Raw genomic sequence first — 20352 nt, forward strand, 5'->3', positions numbered from 1 at the left:
AGAAACACAACAGAGCTTGAATGTCACGCTGATCCAAAACACACCCACACAGACACAGACACACACACACACTCACACATACACACACACACACACTCACACATACACACACACGCAAAAAAAAGTGTGAGTTCAGCTGGCCAAAGAAGTCTTTAATATACGTTTCAGTCACTGCTAAAAACTAAGAAATAAAAAGATTTTAAGTATCTACTTGTTGGTTTGTCAACAATCTGACAAGATTCTGGTGAGTTTTTGGTGCCTAGGTTTTTCTTTTATAAAACTGTTTGACCAGCCAGCATGAGACTATTTACACAACAGTTTCATGCAAACAGGGAAGTCACTACAAGAAATTAATGGCTCATACGCTTTAAAGACATAATTTGGCTCACACACATTTGTCAAACAGAATACAAGATACAAAATGTGTACATTAAATGTTACTTCATTACATGTGTCAGTGTGAATGTGCGCTGGAGTGTGAACATGTCGCCCTGAGGTTCCTTACTTGTGTATAGAACACCCATTTGGATCTATATCATTTAGAGAGCTGTGACAGCACTGGAAGTAGAAACTAGCTACAGTAGCTTCTATCATTAAACAACTACCACCCATCACCATCACAAGATTTTCACTGTTAAGCTGGTAATAAAGGATTATGCAATAAATAACATTATGACATAATAATTTATCAAAATGTTATAGAAGGGCATTTGAAATGAGGTGAAAATATGATCAAGCCTTTAAAAGATAATGTTAAAAAAAACAATTATCAATTTCACTCCCCAAACTGCTGATATGTTATATATTGATCAAAAATGTAATAGATATACAACCCCACTGGTAAAACTTTAATTCCTTTACTTTAAGGAATTCTAGTTGCTGACAAATAATTCAACTCTTAACTGTAATAAACTCTTATGTGCGCATCCAGCGACATTATATTGTATGATAAATTATTTATTAGAGACAGTTTATAAATACTAAATAGGGTGACTTGAAATAAAGTGTCTACATCACCTATGAAGTAACTTTCACTGTCTAGTGAATTAATAAGGTTTTTATGCATTATCATAATTAACAAGTAGCAAGGTAGGTAACAGGTAGGTCCTGCGGTTTCCCTGCATTTTTTTTTAACAACTAACACAATTAGAAGGCGGTGTACTAATCATCCCTGTGATCGCATACTGATCACATGACTTTACAAGAGTCCCCACTTGCTGGTGTAGGAGTGGGCGTCTTGCTGTGTTTCCTCCCTGTGAGCAGAGTTGTGCCGAAGCTGAGGCCCTGAAAGGCACTCAGCAGGTTGAAGCCGTCCTCTTTGGTTTTGGTTTCAGGACGAATGATCTTTGACAGCTCATGAGGGAGCGACACTTTCCCTCCAACAGTCCTCAGGTGGTATGTGTCCTTCGGGTTCTTTATCATGATGGAAAAATAGACAAGGAAGAGGGTTGAAGGGCTGAGCACTTGACAAAAAAAGAGAACCAGATGATCTAAACTTACTCTGTATATTCTGTACTCTGTCCACATTACTCATACACATGCTACACCAACATGCAGTATGGACAACAAAGAGATTACCCATGGTGACAAAATTCAGAGTTTTCAACAAAAACATTCAATGCTTTGTAAATGATTACACCAATGTCATATTTTACTGGAGTAAAAACAAAAATAAAAAACATAACTCGTGTTATTTATTTCTTATTCTGTTAGAAACACTCACACAGACCTCAGACAGCTGGTATTTTCTCCTGAAATGAGCTCTCATAGCTGCTCTCTGTGCATTCTTCTGAGCGTTCATCGTTTCCCGCTGTTTTCTGTAAACACAGCAGACAAACACAAATACAGCTGACATACTGCAGACACACGACAACTAGAAACCATCTTGTGATTGGATCACACCAGCCGCAAGACCCCCGTCAACATGTTGACATGCCGACCCATGAGTACTCAGTAGTCAACAGGTCTGACCACACCCATCTTCAAATTTAGCCTTAAATTTGATCTCAACTGCACACCTGTAAAGTTTTGTGACAGCATCTTTCACGGTTGTGACAAAACCTGTCACATAAACACAGAAACACTTCTGAAATTATTCTAAACTACCTCTGTGTTAGTTGCTGCTACAGTAGGACCATAATTTGCTGTGATAATACATCCACACATACCTGTACTTATATCTTTATGAGGACACTCATAAAGATACATAAAGATAGACATAATGCACTCCCTAGACCAGAGGTGTCCAAACTGTTCCACAAAGGGCCGTGTGGCTGCAGGTTTTTGTTCCAACCAAGCAGCTGCACACCAGACTTGACTCATTTAATCAACTGGTCTCAGTCTTCAGACAGTTGATTGGTCAAACCGCGTGCTCTTCATCTTAACCCTTAACAACCCTTTAAAGTTGTGAAATACTTTACTAATGCTCACTGGGGCCATTTTTCTACACTTAGTTCTTTTACTTTTGATACTTCAAGTAAATGTTGCTAATAATATTAAGACACTTGTTTAAGAAACATTCTCTTCAGGACTTTTACTAGTAATAGAGTATTGTTGCAATAGAGTATTGCCACTGTCACATGAAGGTTTTGAATACTTCCTCCACCACTGCTTGTTGTGTTTCTATATTATACACAATGTTCACTTGCCTCTCCTTCTCCAGGTCTGCCTGATACGAGCAGATGACTGAAGGGTCTTTGGGATGTGCAGTTTGGAGTGGAGGGGTCCTCCCCAGCCTCTTGCATCCTCCTCTGCCTCCCCCACCTCTGCCCCTCTTGTTCCTGGGTTTGGCGCACAACTTCCTCTCCTTCACCCTCGACACACAGCTGGTCAGCTTCCTGATGGGTGTCCTCAGTGACTTTTTCACTTTCACCACAGACTCCATGATGCACCCAAGCTCTCAGGACAGGAGGTTGCGACCACACCCCTACTTCTTTGACAGATGAGTGAATATACAATGATTTTCTCCTTCGCTCATGTTGTGTGGCTCTGACAGGACCAGCTCAGGACACACACGGTCTCACGTCCTGTGGCAGCAATAACTCAGGTTGAGACCTGTCAAGGACAAGGACGACTGTCAGACAAGGCTCAGACACACAAACTTAGCAAACACGCTCCGCCTCACACACACACTTGCTTACAAAGGTTACATATACAGATGAAGGGTTTGTTATCCAGAGGAAAGCGAAGTACTAAAAGAGAAAGATGGAACTGTACAAGGACACAAAGTGACGAATGTCACACTCAAACACATTACACAGGCTGTTTGTCACTACTTATCCACACACAAAATTAACTTAGCATCACCACACTTTTCTCACCCATGCAGGTGGCCACAGTTGGACAAAGGTTCACAGCATAAAATCCCGGTAAAGCTGCAGCCAGATGGCCTCCACTGCTACCAGACAATCCCCTAAAGCTTTCGAGTAAACGCGTGAAAACAAGAAGAAACAATAAAAAACTCTCCACAAGATTCTTGTGCCTGTGCTCCTTGGCCCTCAGAGGAGAAAATTACTGTTTGCTGCTCCAGGTTTCAGCATCTGCTTCCCTCTTTACGTCCTCCAGACTCACTGCGCTCTTCACCACCCCAATTCTCCCATACAGATTACCACTTAGAGGATTTAATGAGGGGAATCTCGTTAGCCGTGGCAGGGAATGCACCCGGTGACTCACGTGTTTGTGATGAAGATTTAGAGACGCTGGCTGATGTCATGTTGAGTGACACATGAATGCATTCACAGGCCTGACATCAGTGTTGGTCCCATATTCAAAGTCTGGTTTGTGCTCTCAAGAGACTGCATTTTATTTTATCTCTATTTAGGTGCAGTAGAGCAGTGAAGTCAGGAAGATGGATGGTGGGTGAGGGTGAGAAGGTAAAGGAGACAAAGGAGGTGGCAGGTATTCAACCTGAGCCAAGCAGACAATCTGAAAGATTTTTACCAAGATATAGCGTCCAACACCTTTTGATTTCCTTACAGAATCATAATCTGTGTTTGGTTCACTGCATATACAGAGATGTAGAGATGAACACAGACTTGAAAAGAGGAAATGAAACAAATAGACGGCTGGATCGAGGGAGTCTGGACTGAGACAGGAGGATTGTAGGGAGATAAGAGAAAAGTATTGACAACTGGACCGAAAAGCTGTCCAAAGAAGAAGAAGCTGTTCAAGAAGAAGTGACAGAGTGAGGTCACCCCTCCAATGAAAAAAATGTCATTACCAAGGCTTAGTTAAAGATGCGGAGCACATTTTTTTTGTTCTGCACCAATGAAATAAAAAACAGATGTAGTGTGTGAATGCTACAGTTATCAACTCTGAGAACCATTAAGCATTTATGAGCACTGCGTGGCTTAACCCTAACCCACAACTCACTATAATGTAGTAGAAAGCAGATATAAGGACATTTGTTAACACTCATAACTTCTCCTATGAAGACATATTTTACATTATTACAAATGTTAAATCTTCCTACAACTAAATTACAATGTGTTTTAAAATAACACACAGGAACTTAAAGTGTTGCCCATGTCCAATCTCAGAATTCACTCCAGCACTGATTTCCTTCTGACACTTTTTTTTTTTTTTTGAATGACTCCCCACAGTGAGTCTTGGCCTACTCTAATGGCCTGTTTGGCAGTGACAGCACATACACACATGTGTTTCTGAACACTTCAACCAATCCACTTAAATCCTTAAACCCCTTGTTTCCTTCCTATTCTTTCACCTGTGCTGCCCATCTTTGATTTCTGACAGGTGGAGATGCTTTAAGGCTTTAACGAGATAAACAAGAAAAGCCACACCTCCTTCGAGATTGCATTAAGTGACAGATCTGGGATCAGTTTGCTCACTCAAAGTGCTAAACTGAGTTTAGATGAAGAATGCACACTATAGTGTCTATGTGTTTGTGTGCATGTGAGCATCTGTACACATTTTTGATACCTTAGGACCTTTTCCAACATAAAAACCAGAATCACGACCACATCAGGACCAGAAGTCCTCATGTGGACTAAAACCTCGTCCTAATGAGGAGAGGTCCTGGTTAAATTTAGGGTTATTCTGTCCACAGTGAATGGATGCCAATGCAATGTCCTTGCAAGGATAACTGCGCACACTTTTGTGTATGTGTGTGTGCGTGTGTGTGTGTGTGTGTGTGTGTAAACCAGAGTTTCCATGTAAGAACAAAGAAAAGAGCCACTTAAGGGATTCTCAGGTGGATCAGTGTCCAACACGTGACAGTCACTGACACCCACACATAAACACACACTCATACACACACACATTCTCATACATGAACGCAGAATAGGCGTGCCTTCAACACAAAGAAAAGGTAAGCTGCATGACACACACACACACACACACACACACACACACACACACACACACACACACACACACACACACACACACACACACACACACACACACACACACACAATCCAGCTGAGCACCTGAAGAGATGATGTGGAGGTTATGGCCCAGAGAGGATTTCAGAATAAAAAAGGCTAACTCATGGTAAAGTGTTCAAGTGAATTACCATGACACAACACGTGAGGACATGTGATCTCACACGAGCTTACTCTGCGTGAGTATTACACAGCAACACGCACACATGCAAAGGCACTGATGTCATACACGAAACGCCAGTTACAAATAAACTCCAGACATTAAAAATGTTTAAATACAAATATGTAATATATCTCTTGTAATATCTTTACTGCAAATAATTTATTTTGGAATGACTGACTGTGGCACTTCATCTTATAGAGGTGGTGGAGGCTATATGCAACTAGATAAAAAATAATTTAATACTAAAAACACTACATACAGATCTCCTCATTAACCATTAGCATAATGACCCAAATACATAAAAACATTTGAAATTATTACTTTAAATAAAGCCAGCATGACCATCAGGGGGTTCACTCTTGTGCTATGTGAATATAAAATCTATGAATACTTTGCATATTTATTTACTCTGATGAATTATAAGTGATTTCTTAAACTTAGAGACAGAGACATGAACACTCACTCAGCCAAGAAAACTGGCCTTGGGACTGGGACTTTTTGTTGAAATGATTTCAAATTACTTAAAAAACGTTATGTTCATGATCTTTTTTTTTTAATTTTGTAATTCCTGGTCATATTATATCACACCATGGATATATTTAGAGAGCTGGATACAGCACCTCCACTCAGCCTTATTGCCATTGGCCAACAGAGGTACCGCAGCACCTGCAGTGCTGGGTGAGCAATTATTATTCAAGTGAACAGGCACCGTTTTAGAGTTCACTCTCACATTTCATTTTATAACATCCTGTGATTCTGATCCGGTAGTATGTGCTGCCATGGGGTCTCTTGGTCTGTTAAACCATATTAAATAAATGTTAAACCACCTGTTCAACCGCTTTTAAGTGATGGCCTTGTCTTTTGTTTGGAGGTGAGGTGACTGCTTCAACCCCAGAGTTCTTGCTTGAAAGTTTTTTTCTTTTTCTCAAGCAGAACAAAGCGTAACATGTTAAATCCCAACATTTTAAACATGTTTTTCAGTCATTGTTGTTGATAAAGGCAATTTCAAAGATGCTTTTAAGGTATATACTGTATACAGTGGACTTCACAAGTATGTATCATCTTATCTTATATATAGTATATATGAGAGATTAAACTTGTTGAAATAGCAGAGGGAAAAGCATCTACAACAGTCAGATTTTTGGTAACAAAACAAAGTTCTGAACCTAGAAACAAGTAAATGGTCTTGAGTCCTTGCACAAACAGAGAGAAGCTGATTTACTTTCCTTCAACAAGTCTCCACGCACACAAAACACATACTCTTTGTTTTAATTTTAGCATCATTCACACTCATTAACAGCCTGGAATTACTTTTAGCATTGCCAAGAAAGAAGATCATATACACACTCATACAAACCCACACAAACACACACACACACTTGCAGTTCAGAAGTATAAGGTCTCATTCAGTCAGGCACACGTACGCTGACACTAAGTCTCTTTCAGATCTGCCAAGGCTGAAGAGGAAAGTTGGCGAGCGCACACACTCCCTCAGCCTTGTGACCATGCTTTCTGCTGTGCTGCACTCAATCAAGATGCCAGAGGAGGGCTTGCAAGTCAATGGCAGTTACATGAGGAGTGTGTGTGCCGTGCAGGGACGGACCGTACGCTGGGTGATGAGCTGAGAGGCCACAATCTCAACACGAGAACAGAAGAACTGAATTTATTAAACGACTAAAGAACTCCTTCCATACAAAATGTATTACAAAAAAAAACACAAATTAGTGTTAATAAAGTGACTGAGAACAAAAACTGATACTTTCAAAGCTTTTCTATCTATATCCTCTAAATTTTAGAGATACAATATAAACATGTATTTTACAGATTTTTTTTAGGATTTTGAAGCAGGCTTGATTTACTTACGTGTGAGGATCGGTCTTTACAACACAATACCCAACGGTTTTACATGTTGTAGCCCATTTTACTACGAATTACGTATGTAATGTAACTGTTTACATTATTGCTATAATGAAACTCAGAGCACTTTTCCCATCAGTCTGAACTTAACTGCTTTACAGTTTCTGTTTTGCTCATAGAGTGATAACCACATTGAAATGTCGTGTAAATTACACGATTTGTAAAATGGGAGCTAAAACTTGCAAACACAGCGGTGTGGTCCTCACAAGGGTCGAGTGGCTATTCATGGTCATCTGCTCATATCACAGCTGTTTCACCAGCTCCTTTCTGGATGAATGAGGGGCAGGAAGAAGGGGTGGTGCAGAGCAGAGGAAAGAGAAATGCGTTTTGAGGGCTCGTACTCCAGCATCCTCTCCAGGAGATCAAAAAGCTGGTGGTGTTGTGTCCCATGTGACAACAAGTGCTTCTGAAAAAAAAAAAACATGGATTAAGAGAGAGGTGTGTTGTTTAAGGAAGTTAATGTCCTTAGCAGATGTGTAAAAGATTAAACCCAAATCACCTCACCCTTAATGGTTTGCACTTGGCTTTCACGTAGCGTCCGGCCTTGGAGGACTCGCTCCAGTCTAGACGGCCACGGTGGAAATATTTCTGCTTCCTTAAACGAGAAAATAAAATGTCGTAAGATAAAAAGAACAGTGTAAGCGTGAGTGTGTGAGTGCGTGTGTGTGTGTGTGTGTGTGTGTGTTACCTGCTCCTTTGGATCATTCTCTGAGGAATTGGCCCCTGTATTCTCTCCATCATAGCAAGATGCTCCTTATTGTCATGTGTCTGTAAGTGAGAACAGATGTCAACAAGATCAAGTTCATCCTACTCTCAACATGCTGTGACTCTACAAGCACAGATACACATGTCACCTGGAACAGTGTGAAGCCTTTGTAGTATTCAAACAGGATGCACCCAATGCTCCAGACATCACAAGGGTGACTCCAACCCAGCTCTGTGGGAGGGAGGACGGACCAAACCTTTACAACCAACCAAACAGGACTCGCAGCTCCTGGTTACTCACCCGTCTAAATGAACGTCTCTTACCCAGAATCACCTCTGGAGCTCGGTAGTGACGCGTAGAGATGACGGCAGAGTGGTGCTCGTGGTCAAAGGTGGCACTGCCAAAGTCAACAAGCCGCACTGTGGTGTCGTTTATTCTCCTCTCATTGCACTTCTGAAGGAAGACAGACGGAGACGCTGACAAGACTCCAAATTTTACCTCATTGAAAGGATAATTACAGTTTATTTGTTATTGTGGTGGGCATGGCCATCTTTTCTATCAGTCATAAAGGCACTGTACCCAACTATGTAATGGCTGAGATCTCAGCCATTAGCCAGATCACAGCTAAGTAGCTACAATGAAGTTGGACAGGGTTAGAAACATGCAGACAATCACGTGTAAACAAATTTAGCCAGATCCATAGCACTTTAGTTTCATAACTTGTTAGTATAATGTTATTCATTGCAATGATGTCCAAAACTACAAAAAATAACACCACAAATCAAATTAAAATAGAACTGTCCTTGAAGAAAACCAAACACTGTCACACTGAGGTCAACAAACACAATCCACAGTCTGCTTGGGAAAATATGTGTGCCTATAATGGGAACATGTGGGTGGTTCACAGGTTTAGCTGAGACAAATTTGCATTCAAATGGGCAACTACGAAGCAATCTCCCCACTCCCCCTGCATTAATCCCTGCTTATTTAACATCCGGAGTTTCTTTTTCTTTTCAGCCCTGAAGGTCCCAGCCTTCATGCCTGCAGCCGTTTCTAACCTTCTCAGCGTTGTATATGAGGGAGTAGTCTGAGTTGACAAAGAGGATGTTCTCAGGCTTCAGGTCGGTGTGAGTCAGCTTGTTGTCATGGAGAACTGCAGTGGAGACAGAGGGAGGGGGAGAGGAGAGAAAGTAGATTTAAATTTATTAGGAGTGAGCCAACGCCCTCCTCTGGACAAATTTTCAGTTGGTTAAAATGTCAGACATCATGACAGATATATGGGGAAAATTCAACATTAGTGGAAAATTCCATATATATCAGAAACCCTGATGATTTTATCTGATGAAACCTTGGTTTAATTAAACAGAATGAAATCCCTGAGTGTGCATTGTGTTTTTTAGCTTTAATACTGCACCAAAATAATGACTGCACATCTCGTGTTGTAGTGGAAATGAACATAAAACTTAACATGACTGCCTTGTTCAAGAGTTAGGTGGTTAACTTGCTACCCACCAAGATGTTGTTAAAATTACATGAACACCTCTTATCATCTTTTCTTTATAAAGACTAAACAGTACCTGGTTATAGTTCAGTCAAGATAAATAAATATGCTGGATGACAGGTAACATGATAGTTTTGGTTTTGGACAAGCAAGCAAAAATGATCGCAAGTTGCAACCCTAGTTGTGTTTGTCTTTCACTTTAATCTGGTATGGGAATGTAAGTCAGGAACATTTGAATCATCTTCAGGAAACAGTCACCCTCTAAATATCTACCTGGCCTGTTTGCTGCAGTGGGAAGGCCGTGAATAATCTGCTTACTGTCATCACTGACATTGATCCAGAGGTACAAGAGGAAAAAAAGCGCAGTGGTACTGCTTGGTTGTTGTGATGCATATGTTGGACTCACAGCTGACAGCGTGGCAGATCTGGTGGGCCATGTGTCGGATCTGGTTAATGGGATAAGGCATGAAGTTGTTTGCTTTCAAGAAATCAAAGGTGCTGAGAGACAGCAACTCAAAAGAGATGCACACATGGCCGTAGTAGTTAAACCAGTCCAGCATCTGCACGCAGTGCCTGATGGGAGAAGACATACGGACATGAAATGCATGAGACAGAAAATAGAAACATCATCTCAAAGACGATCAGAATCACAAACCACTCACTGCTTGTTGTGTGGATCTTCTTCACTGATCTTCTCCAGCACATTGATTTCCAGTTTGGCTGCTTCCCTGTATTTCTCCTGGTTCTTAATGATCTTCAGAGCAATTTGACTTCCTCCTCTGCATTTTAAAGTACTGTGTTTAAAAACAAGTACACACTATACATGTTTAATATTGGTCCAACTTTAATTTTAAGATTAAACAAATTACCTGTTATGGTCCAAACAGTGTACCACCTTCCCAAAAGTCCCCTCACCTAAAGTGTCAACTATCTCATCTGTAAGACAGATTGAGGTGAAACAGGATATTGAATCTGGAGAATTCTTATTTTGGCTGCCAACTCTTCTCGAACTGAGCTAATACCTACATCTGTCTTTGAGGATGTCCCCATTTTTGTAGATCAGGTGACCGTTCTCAGTGTCCCTCTCGTTGTCGCCTGCAGCCTCATCGCTGCTCCGCTGAAAGCAGAGTCAACCAAAACGTATGACAGGTGGAGTAAAAGAAGCAGAATCAGGACAGAGATCAACCTGTTTCTGTCACTGTCACCGCTGTCCAACTAAAAACAGGCTGAGCACAAGGGCAAAGGTCACCAGCTGGATTTACACCTGACTTAGACCAGTGTATTCAAAGTTAGAGAAAAATGCACACACAGTGACTGTGTCAATGTGCTTTGATAGGCTCTTACTTTCATGCATTACTTCAGAACTGCAGACTGTCTTAATGCAGCCATGATTTTTAAAAAATCCTCAAGAGCGTGAGCTTATGCATTAAGGCTGATCCTAAAGACCTGAGCTTGTTTTAAAGGAGGCTAAAAAGAAATGTCAAATGACTTCTGGCCTCTTTGGAGGAGCTGAGGCTCTATTTCCATCCACATTCTGAGACTGTTATTAATATCAGAAGCCCAGCATGTGCTGAGGAGACACTTACTGCAGGACACGAAATTGACCGTGCACAAAAGCAAGCACTGACACATATAAACACACGCTGTCTGCATTGGGGACTGTGCAGCTTGAAGACACAAAATTAAATAATGTCGTGCCACCACATAGTGCAGAAGTTCAGGTCAAAAGTCAACCACGATGCAGAGGTGACAGAGTTATTTGTAGAGAGAAATCACACCGAATGCATGCTCAGAAAATGAAATGGAGATACTCACAGAGAGGCAGAGGCAAACACAGTCCAGAAAACCCTTATAGAGAGAATACAGCTCTGTCTTTCCCATTATGCAGAATTGAAGAGCAACTCAGAGAAAGCACAAGTTTGAGTGGAGGAGAAGAGGATGGAGAGAGGTTGTAGAAAAATGAAGGAGCGAGGCAGGTGAAGCAGCAGCAGCAGAAAAACTAGACTACGAGGAACTAAGGAAAGACAAGAGGACGGGACAATACAATATTAAAGCAATGGCACAGAAAAAAAAACAAAGAAACTAAAGGACATGGTGGAGTTGTGACAAAGTAAAAAATAGCCTCCAGTGTTGTCAACAGAAACCAGAAGCGAAGGAGAGACACAACTACACAGTCTAGCCACAAAACTGACAGAAGAAAAAAAAAACCTTTAAGAGGAACAAAGAAAAGTGAAAATCAAACACTGGAAAAAGTGAACAAGACAGCTGAAGTACAAGACAAAAACAGAAAGTGACGGACAGAAATGAGACGATAAGACAGGACGAGGAGGAGGTGGAGGGCGACAGGCAGACAGAGAGCGAGGGCTGAGACAGATGCTAATAATAAACTTTGGTCACAACCCCCTGAGAAAGTCTTCAGAGGAGAATCAAGATGTGGTCGGGGGAGCGACGGAGGGGAGAGAAGGAGGGCAAGGAGGAGGAGGAGGAGTGGGGATCCAGTTTCACTCAACTTACTTACTCTCCTCCTTGCACCTCCTTAACCCCTGCAATATGTTTTGCCACACCTGTCCTGCTCTGCATGCTGCACATGCCTTTCAATACACACTGAAGGTTTTCTTTACAGAAATAACCGAGGGCTCATATAAAGCTTTTATTTTGTAGTTCATGTTCAAAGGGAACAGGGACGTGTTTTTTTTCTATGCAGAATAACATGAGATGAGCTTGAAATATAAATAATATAACAATAAAAACATAGTTTAAAATAGTCATCTGGGCGGTCACAAAGTTGATATAGGTAATTCACCACCATTAGCAACAGGGAACAATGATGCAAAACCATGCGTAATTACATAAAAACAGCAGGTAAAATGTTTTAAATACTTCAATTTCAAACATGTCAACAAGATACACCATCAACAATTGATCACTTACAAAACATTAAACTTTTAAGACTATTTCGTGTGTATTAAATTGCCTGAATCCAGAATTTTGAGCACAGAAAATGTCAGAACAGGAGGCCTGTGGGAACCTGAACAACCGCTGATTCGTCACATAGTCAGATGGCCGTCTTCGCTGTCGTGTCCAGACAATATCAGGATGTCGCCATAAGGCTCATCTTGTTCCACCCGAACCATCCTGGCCGATGCTCTCTCTACACATGAGACACACACATCAAGTTTAAATTAATTATTATCTTAAAAATGATGAAAACTAACTGAACTCAAAGATCAAAATAATAAAAATGAGGATGATGGCGCACCATGAAGCAATTCTGAAACTTTTACTGGATGTTTTTTCTGTGAACTACTGTACATGAACCCCTGGTGTGTTAATGGTTGCAGTTATACAGATGGATTACTCAGCTCCTACCACGTTATTACTAGAGCTTCCACTAGTGACACCATTTGGTATTTTCAAAGACCTGACTTTTTTTAAAACTGAGAGTGAGATCTCTTCACTCACTGAACACACCAGAAACACAACTTCAACATGAATAATGAGACGATTCGACAGTAAGTGAAACTGGTCCCTTACCCAGGAGCCTGTGAAAAAAGGTGCTGACAGTTCTGCGGTCGACCTCTGGCGGCAGAAGAGAGTGAAAAAGCACAGGTGCAAATTCATTCTCAGGCAACTCCGGCAACAACCTGGACACACACCAACACACAAGCACATAATCATGTTCTTATCTAAACAAAAGACTGGGAAAAACAGACCTCCCGGGTCTGAGTTTCTACTGCTCAGTAACTGTTTTGTGTTCACCGTCATTACCCAGGAAGCTCTCCTGCTGCTTCCTCAAGAAACCTGTCCGCTGCCTCTGGGATGTCCTGCAGTGTAGTAACAGACCTGGAGACAGTGGACCTGCCAACACACACGTGGAAGTGAGCATGATTGCACTCCTACACTTCACATACAGTATCTTTCCTTGTCACCTACCCTTCTCTCTCTGATGGGTACATGGGCGAGATTTCTCGAGACACCTCCCTTTGGTCAGAGCCCTCCAGCATCAGTGTATCCATGCCTGGACGAATACACACACGTTTGAGGACACTGCATTGGCATATATTCATTCCTTGGATGCCTGTTGTAACCTTTAACCATAAGCTATACGTGCCTAACCCCAACCTCTGACCTTTGCCTCACCCTTGTGAACACACAAACGACCTTAGCCACTAGTTTAAATCCCAAAATTGTCAGTTTCATGTTTTGTTTTTTTTTTACCTGAAATATCAAACATCTCTGATTCTGCCAAATCTCTTTGGACCTGTATTCACACACAGACACACACAGTTATTCATCTTGTGACATTTCCCATTTTCTCCACACGCAAAAACACTTCACAGACATCCATACCACTGCCACACACACACACAAACACTCTTCCACACCTCTTTGGGGCTGAGTCTCTCCTCTTCTCTTTCGGCCGCCTCGACCATCTCACGCTCTCTTTCCTTTTCAGAGTCGGTGGACTCTGGCCCTCTCGCCCCGACTTGCAGGTCCGACCCGGAGATCGGTGTGATGTTCGCAGCCTGTCTCCATAGAAACTGCACCTCTTCAGGCAAGACTGCAGGGGAAAAAATAGCTTTGTGGTTTATTTTTGAAAAGGTTACTTAAGTCAAGTCCTTTAAAATAGCAGTAGCTGCAGATGTGTTTACTGTGTTAGATGTTACACCTTATATCAATAAATCACACTTTGGAGACATCACCGTCAGCTGAATATATTGCATAACTTAAAATGTTCTCATTTATGTGTTTAAATGGGAACTAGATTACACTGCGGATACTACCTGTAGTTGTAAGTGAGAATGACACGTCAGACTGTCTTGTGCTGGTCATCAAAGTGGACCAAAGTGCACTGACGCATGATATGAAATCAGTTGTAATGCTTAATGTTTCACATTTTCTGTGTTATCTGCCTGTGTTGTTTATCTACAACTCATTGTTATTGCTGCTTCTCTTTGCCCAGTCACTAATCAAGCTGATCTCAGAGAGGCTTTCATGCTTAAAGGGTCAATTTTTAAAAATACATAAATACAAATAAATATGTGCTGTGTAGTTCAATGGTTACAGTAGTAGTATAGTTTTACACTGTAAACCTGTATTACAGTATTTTTACATGTGTTACTGACAGGTGCAGGGGTTGTTGAGGAGCTCAGCAGCAGAGAGACTCCTGTGAGATGGAGGCGGTGGGAGGAGTGGAGGTCTGGTCTCAATCAGAGTGTTCCTGATCTGCTGTTGCAGCACCTCCTGGGAGATCTGCGTCTCCGGGTCAAAGAAGATCAGCTGCCTCCTCCTCCTCCTTACATTTGGACGTGGCACATCCTGGGCATGGGAGATAAATTTTTATTTGTCCTGCACCTGTTAAATGTGTCCTAGTACCACTTTACAATAATACACATTTTATTATGGGATTTTTAAGTTGAAACTAATGTTTTAATAATGACAAAAAAAAACTACTTTGCAATGCAGTATTTCAGATACAAGGCACTGGTAGGAACAGGTTTTTAAAGACTAAAGAAGAACTAAAGAAGTTTTTAATGCTTTTATTATATTTCTGTCAGTATAAAGAGATGACAGAAAGTGAGGGGGGAACATGCAACCAAGGTTCACAGCCAGACTCAAACCGGGGAGGTCACAGTTTAAGGTCTGTGCTTTAAACTCCTATCCGCTATCAGAGCCCTTTATCTGTTTATCCTCTTCTAGCATGGCCAATTCATCGGTCTAGATCTAACTGAACTGCAGACGTAATGGGTTAATAGAAAGTCAGAAACTCCTGACATCTGATTTAAAAGACAAATTAAGTGTCACACCGGAGCAGGATCACCACCAGTCAAAGGGACCCCTCTCACTCTGACAAAGTTGTACTTATTAATGGCTTCTTTCTGACCTATAAAGTACTTATAAATAATCCAGTAACCATTGATGACGTTACTTACAGCTTGTGAAACCATTATAAAAGAGAGTGGTACCATATTCTGTCTCTTGAACAAAAACCACAGAAGTGGGCACCTCTAACTCTAGGCTTGGTATTTCACGTTCGCCTGCTGCAGACGGTGGAGAGGGGAGGACGAGCGCAGAGACGGGGGTGAGCTGGTCTGGGGGTGGTCCTGGTTTCTCCATTGATAGAGCAGGCTCCTCCTGAGGCAACAACATGGCATCTTCACTGGAGAGAGTGGTGGGCTGTAATCTGACGCAGAGGCAGAAACACAGTCACTGGATCTGTGTGTGTTTGTGCTGGTGTTCCCATATGAATGTGTCCAGATAATTTACTCAGTAGTGGATGCTGTGAGCTCCCTTGCTCTCTCCCTCTCCAGGTCTCTCTCTCTTCTTTCCCTTTCCATCTCCCTCTCTTGTTCTCCTGGGGCCACATCTTCTCTTCCTGGCTCCATATCTCCTGTTTGAAAAGATTAAAGGAAGAAAGAGCACAACCGTGAAAGGATCTTTCCTTCTTTCTTTTCATTTCAAAACTCCTTATTGTTAGCCTGGTCTCATGGGAGAAAGGAGCTCTTAGTTTCCCCACACACCTTCAGGAAAGTCATCCATTTGATCCAGGAGGTGGTCGATAGTGTCTGGATGCTCATCGACAAGCTCCACACCCTCAAACTAGAATTAAAAAGAGGAAAGAGAAGAGAGAATGATGGATGTGAAGTGAAGATCACTAGGAAATGTTCTCCAAAAATATGTGTATGTGCCTTCACGTGTGCTTCTTTTGATCGCTGTACCTCTGGAGACGGTATAGCAACAGGCTCCGCCTCTCTCAGAGTGATGGTTTCTGGAGATGCGGTTATGCCTGGGCAAAAAAAAAAAAAAAAAAAAAAACAGAATGGATGACATTAATAAAAAGCCACTCAAGATTTCACAGCTACAAAGTCCAATGAAGGCAGCAGGAAGAGGATACAACTAATCAAGCTGCAATTAAAGTGCTCTCCTCTGCCGAGTAAAGCACGGCTGCACAACACTTCCTGACACAGCAGCATCAGCGTTGGCCAATTAGGAGGATGTTGTTGACAGCAGTCTGCTCTGCCCTGACCTGCTGCGGTATCTCTCTGCTCTGTATTTCCTGGATTTGCACAATCTGAGCTCTATCTATTCCTGTGACCTGTTGGCATTTCTTTGCATATCACTGCACACAACCCAGCATACACACATCAAATCTCCAGACAGGCTTTGTATGTCTTTCTATAAAGCTGCATAGCTGACATTTAACTCAAGCTGATAATCACATAATTAGGACAGGCCTTGAGTATTCTCTTGTACTGTAATGTAGATGCTTCAAGGTAGTATTTTAAATAGCTGTAATAGCTGTCTACTGACAAAAGTGGAAAAAGCTTTGTAGACCTTAAGTTTTGCATTATTTTTTGTGAAATTTGTAAATCTGTATGTGGTATTTCACCCTAAATTGACCAAGGGTCAATTATAGTTAATAACATACCAGCTGGAGTTATTGTACAGATCTGCTGAATACTCAGTATTTATTGATAAATGAACATCTGAACATTTCTTGTACATTTTTTCTTGTATGTTTTGAGTTCCTCTGAGCTCTATACTTTGTTAAATTTACAAAATAATAAATTAAGACTTTTAGCTGAGGTTGTGCAGACAAAAAGAGAGAGTTTAAAAGTGATAAACAAAGATATGAATATAAAGTTAGCAAAAAATAAACCAAAATGACTCTATTATTTCTAAGGAATTGTTGTGGTTAAGAGGTTTTATTCATTTGTTCAATTTAATTTCCCCCTTCTGAGAAGCATTTCATTACATGTACTAATTTACCTGGCAGTTCATTTCTCATTTCAAGAGCTGTCTTTGTTATTTTTGCTTCTACAGTACATTCTATTTTTTACTGCTGAAATTACCCAGTGCCCTGAAGACATCGTTATTTCCATGTCATTACAGCACATCAAGTCATCCTACCACTTTCTAGTTCAACGGAAGCAGTTGGGGTGGTCAGTTCAGGATGCTCAGGGGAGGCTTCTCTCAGATACTCCTCACCCATCTGAGAGACAGAACAAGCAGAGTCATTTATTATTAATCGGTACAATAATTTGGATGATTCACAGCTTTACTTCCACCTACAAATGTATGCTAAATGTTTATTTTCTGTCCTTAGTTTGGTATTTGGTACCTGTATCAATGTACTGGGACTGGGTATGGGATGCTCCATGTACATCACTCCGAACAAGGGGTCCAGAGCTCCCTCTGTCTCCTCCAGGAGAGACAGAGCATCTGGGAAGACCAGAGGTTGTCTGGAAGACAGCAACAAGGAACAGGACTTACTTTCTGTTTGTAATGACTTTGTAAAATGTTGAGCACCTCTGCTCACCTGCCCTGGTCATCCAGATCAATTTTCTGGGATGTCCTCTGTTTCACCAGCTGGCCCACGATGGTGTGAAGTTCCTCTAGAAGGAAGCAAGGTCAAAGTCAAGAACCAGTAAACTCTACATCTCTTTCCTCCAGCCTGGTAATTATTTCTTACCCAGAAGTATAGCACACTGGCGGTGGTAGACAACAATGACGCCATACTGCAGCTGCGAGGACAGGTAGAGGGAGAAGCGAGGTCGTGGCAGACCAGGCTGAGGTGGCGGGACCCGCTCCAGCACATAGTTCATAATGTCATCACTGTACAGGACATACATTTTATAGTAACTGAATGACTCATCAGCTCAGCCAATTATAAAATGTGAAAGTAACTAAAATAAATTCTTACCACGTGCTTTTGACGTTCACTTTTAGGAAATCCCGGCGAGGAACTCTGATACCTTTGGTAGCAACCAGCCTGATGTGGGAAAAGGACATGGATTTGATCTTGTTTCATCAATTTATTCATCAGGACACAAAAGCTAAAGTGGTAAAAGTAATCTGACCCCAGCCACAAACCTCTGCTGTCTCTACAAGCTATACAGCTCTGAGGGCATTCGCTGTCTGAGACACACAGCATGCATCTTTAACATTAAATGATCCCATTATGAATAGTTACAGCTATGTAATTGATGTAAGCAATTTCCTGACCCTGGCTTACAAACAGGCTGCACCAAACACAGTGCTAAAATTGATTTTTGTAGTTACTGTGTTTATGTTGTTGAACACTGATTCATTTCATGATGATGGAGCTGTGCTCTCTCATTCTGCACATTAATACATAATTACTAAAATTTTTCCCCACATTATAGAGACAATTCTCTTATGTTCTTGCCAAATAGTAGAAAATTTTCTACAGCAAAACATGTCAGAAAATCTTCTTTAGAAGTTGATTTAAATAACCACCATATTAAAAATGTCTTCATTTCAGTTACTTTCGCGCTTACAAATCTGTGTGCATCTGTTTTTTTAATCTTTTACCATAATGTAAACTCTGACCTTCACCTTATCTTCAAAGCTGTTGTCTTTTCTCTAACAGGACTTCAAAGTCTTAGACTGCTTGTTTTGGCTCCAGGGTTTATGCTGCCACATTTTGTTTATCTTTGCCACTGATGCACCTGCAGTGCGGGATTTTTTTTTCTTCTCTCTTTCATACATATGTCTGTGTGTGTGCACCCAAAGTAAGATGGAGAAGCTGGGTTTAACTGCGGAGCAATATTACAATATTAAAGATTCACAAATAAGAAAAAAAAAAAAAAACATTCTGATTGAAAGCGTCTGTATGTGTAGACTTTAAAACTAGCATAACAGGTCAACAGAAGCATTACAGTTCTCTGTTAACATGCGCTACCTATTAATTACTAAGGTGTTTAGCCACTTATTTTAGAGTGAATTTAAACTTGGCCTGTCCCCTGAGATTAAAGGACATAAAATTCACCCTCTTAACTCTGAAGGAACAAACCAATTTGAGAAAGTTTTCCTTAAATAATGGCCTGTAGTAACAACCAAGTGACCAAAAAAAAAGAAAAAAAAAAATCCACATCCCTGCTAGCTTACAACAGTGGGTACTATCACAGTAGCTAAACTACAAATCGATTTAAAATAGTCATATAAAAGTTTTACTTACCAGATTGTAGAAAAACATCCAGTATGATGCTTTAACACCGCGGGGTAGTAAAACATTTTGAGTAGAAAAGCAGATAAATTATGGATTTTAGTCTTCGCTAGGGCGGTTTAGTTTCCACTGTGCAGCGGCAGATCGGTGTTTGTTGGTTTATTTAATTTTGATCGGGACGAGCTGATTGGTCGGTTCAGGAAAGAGCTACTGAAAAAAAACTCCATGTCCCATAAGTTACGCGAATAAATGTAATGTATACCGGTAGTAAATTTAATATAAGAGAATATAAAAATCGAGTTATATAAGTTATGTAATCCAAACAATGAGAGGAAATAAAGACAACCTAACACTCTCAAACTGTAAGACACCTCATTATCTTCTCCCGTTTTAGTCGCATAAAGCAGTTATTACAACACAAAATGATAATAATGCATAACACATACATTATTAACATTGTGGTGAAAATGGTTTACAATTCAGTGATGCATTTGTGAAAGTAACATCCGCATATATTTGTTATTTCACTGTGAATTTGAAATTGTATCACTGACCTTTATTATGTCCTGTGTTGTTTCACAAAAGAGCAGCAGCATTGGTTCATTGAAGAAAACTACATTTTATTCAGGGGTAAATAAACATGTCATGGATAAAATGAGATAAATCTGGACACGTTCATATAAAATAAAGACA

General features: G+C 40.8%; 3 protein-coding genes across 3 annotated transcripts; all 3 read right to left on the reverse strand.

The window, feature by feature from the left end:
- Positions 1 to 1188: 1188 nt before the first annotated feature.
- Positions 1189 to 2884, reverse strand: si:ch211-81a5.8 (uncharacterized protein LOC560648 homolog). The gene is made up of 3 exons (XM_041044590.1): positions 2649 to 2884; positions 1730 to 1817; positions 1189 to 1413 (listed from the first exon to the last, which is right to left on the reverse strand). The coding sequence occupies exons 1-3, from the start codon at positions 2882 to 2884 to the stop codon at positions 1189 to 1191; spliced, it is 549 nt and encodes a 182-aa protein (XP_040900524.1).
- Positions 2885 to 7247: 4363 nt separating this feature from the next.
- On the reverse strand, positions 7248 to 12036 carry LOC121185925 (dual specificity protein kinase CLK2-like). The gene is made up of 11 exons (XM_041044449.1): positions 11505 to 12036; positions 10716 to 10806; positions 10559 to 10625; positions 10352 to 10468; positions 10096 to 10262; positions 9247 to 9341; positions 8512 to 8641; positions 8337 to 8419; positions 8171 to 8250; positions 7987 to 8077; positions 7248 to 7888 (listed from the first exon to the last, which is right to left on the reverse strand). Exons 1-11 carry the CDS (start codon positions 11568 to 11570, stop codon positions 7736 to 7738), a joined length of 1140 nt encoding a protein of 379 aa, XP_040900383.1. The 5' UTR covers positions 11571 to 12036; the 3' UTR covers positions 7248 to 7735.
- A 430-nt stretch (positions 12037 to 12466) lies between these two features.
- On the reverse strand, positions 12467 to 19727 carry LOC121185924 (meiotic recombination protein REC8 homolog). The gene is given in 17 exon segments (XM_041044448.1): positions 12467 to 12840; positions 13224 to 13333; positions 13458 to 13547; positions 13623 to 13707; positions 13908 to 13950; positions 14075 to 14250; positions 14816 to 15038; positions 15696 to 15873; positions 15957 to 16080; positions 16211 to 16289; positions 16409 to 16476; positions 17601 to 17682; positions 17812 to 17932; positions 18010 to 18085; positions 18163 to 18305; positions 18394 to 18462; positions 19672 to 19727. Coding segments are annotated over 17 exon segments (1827 nt in total). The 3' UTR covers positions 12467 to 12736.
- Positions 19728 to 20352: the final 625 nt, after the last annotated feature.

This window comes from Toxotes jaculatrix, chromosome 8 (assembly GCF_017976425.1).
Source record: "Toxotes jaculatrix isolate fToxJac2 chromosome 8, fToxJac2.pri, whole genome shotgun sequence".
Classification (NCBI taxonomy): Eukaryota; Metazoa; Chordata; class Actinopteri; family Toxotidae; genus Toxotes; species Toxotes jaculatrix.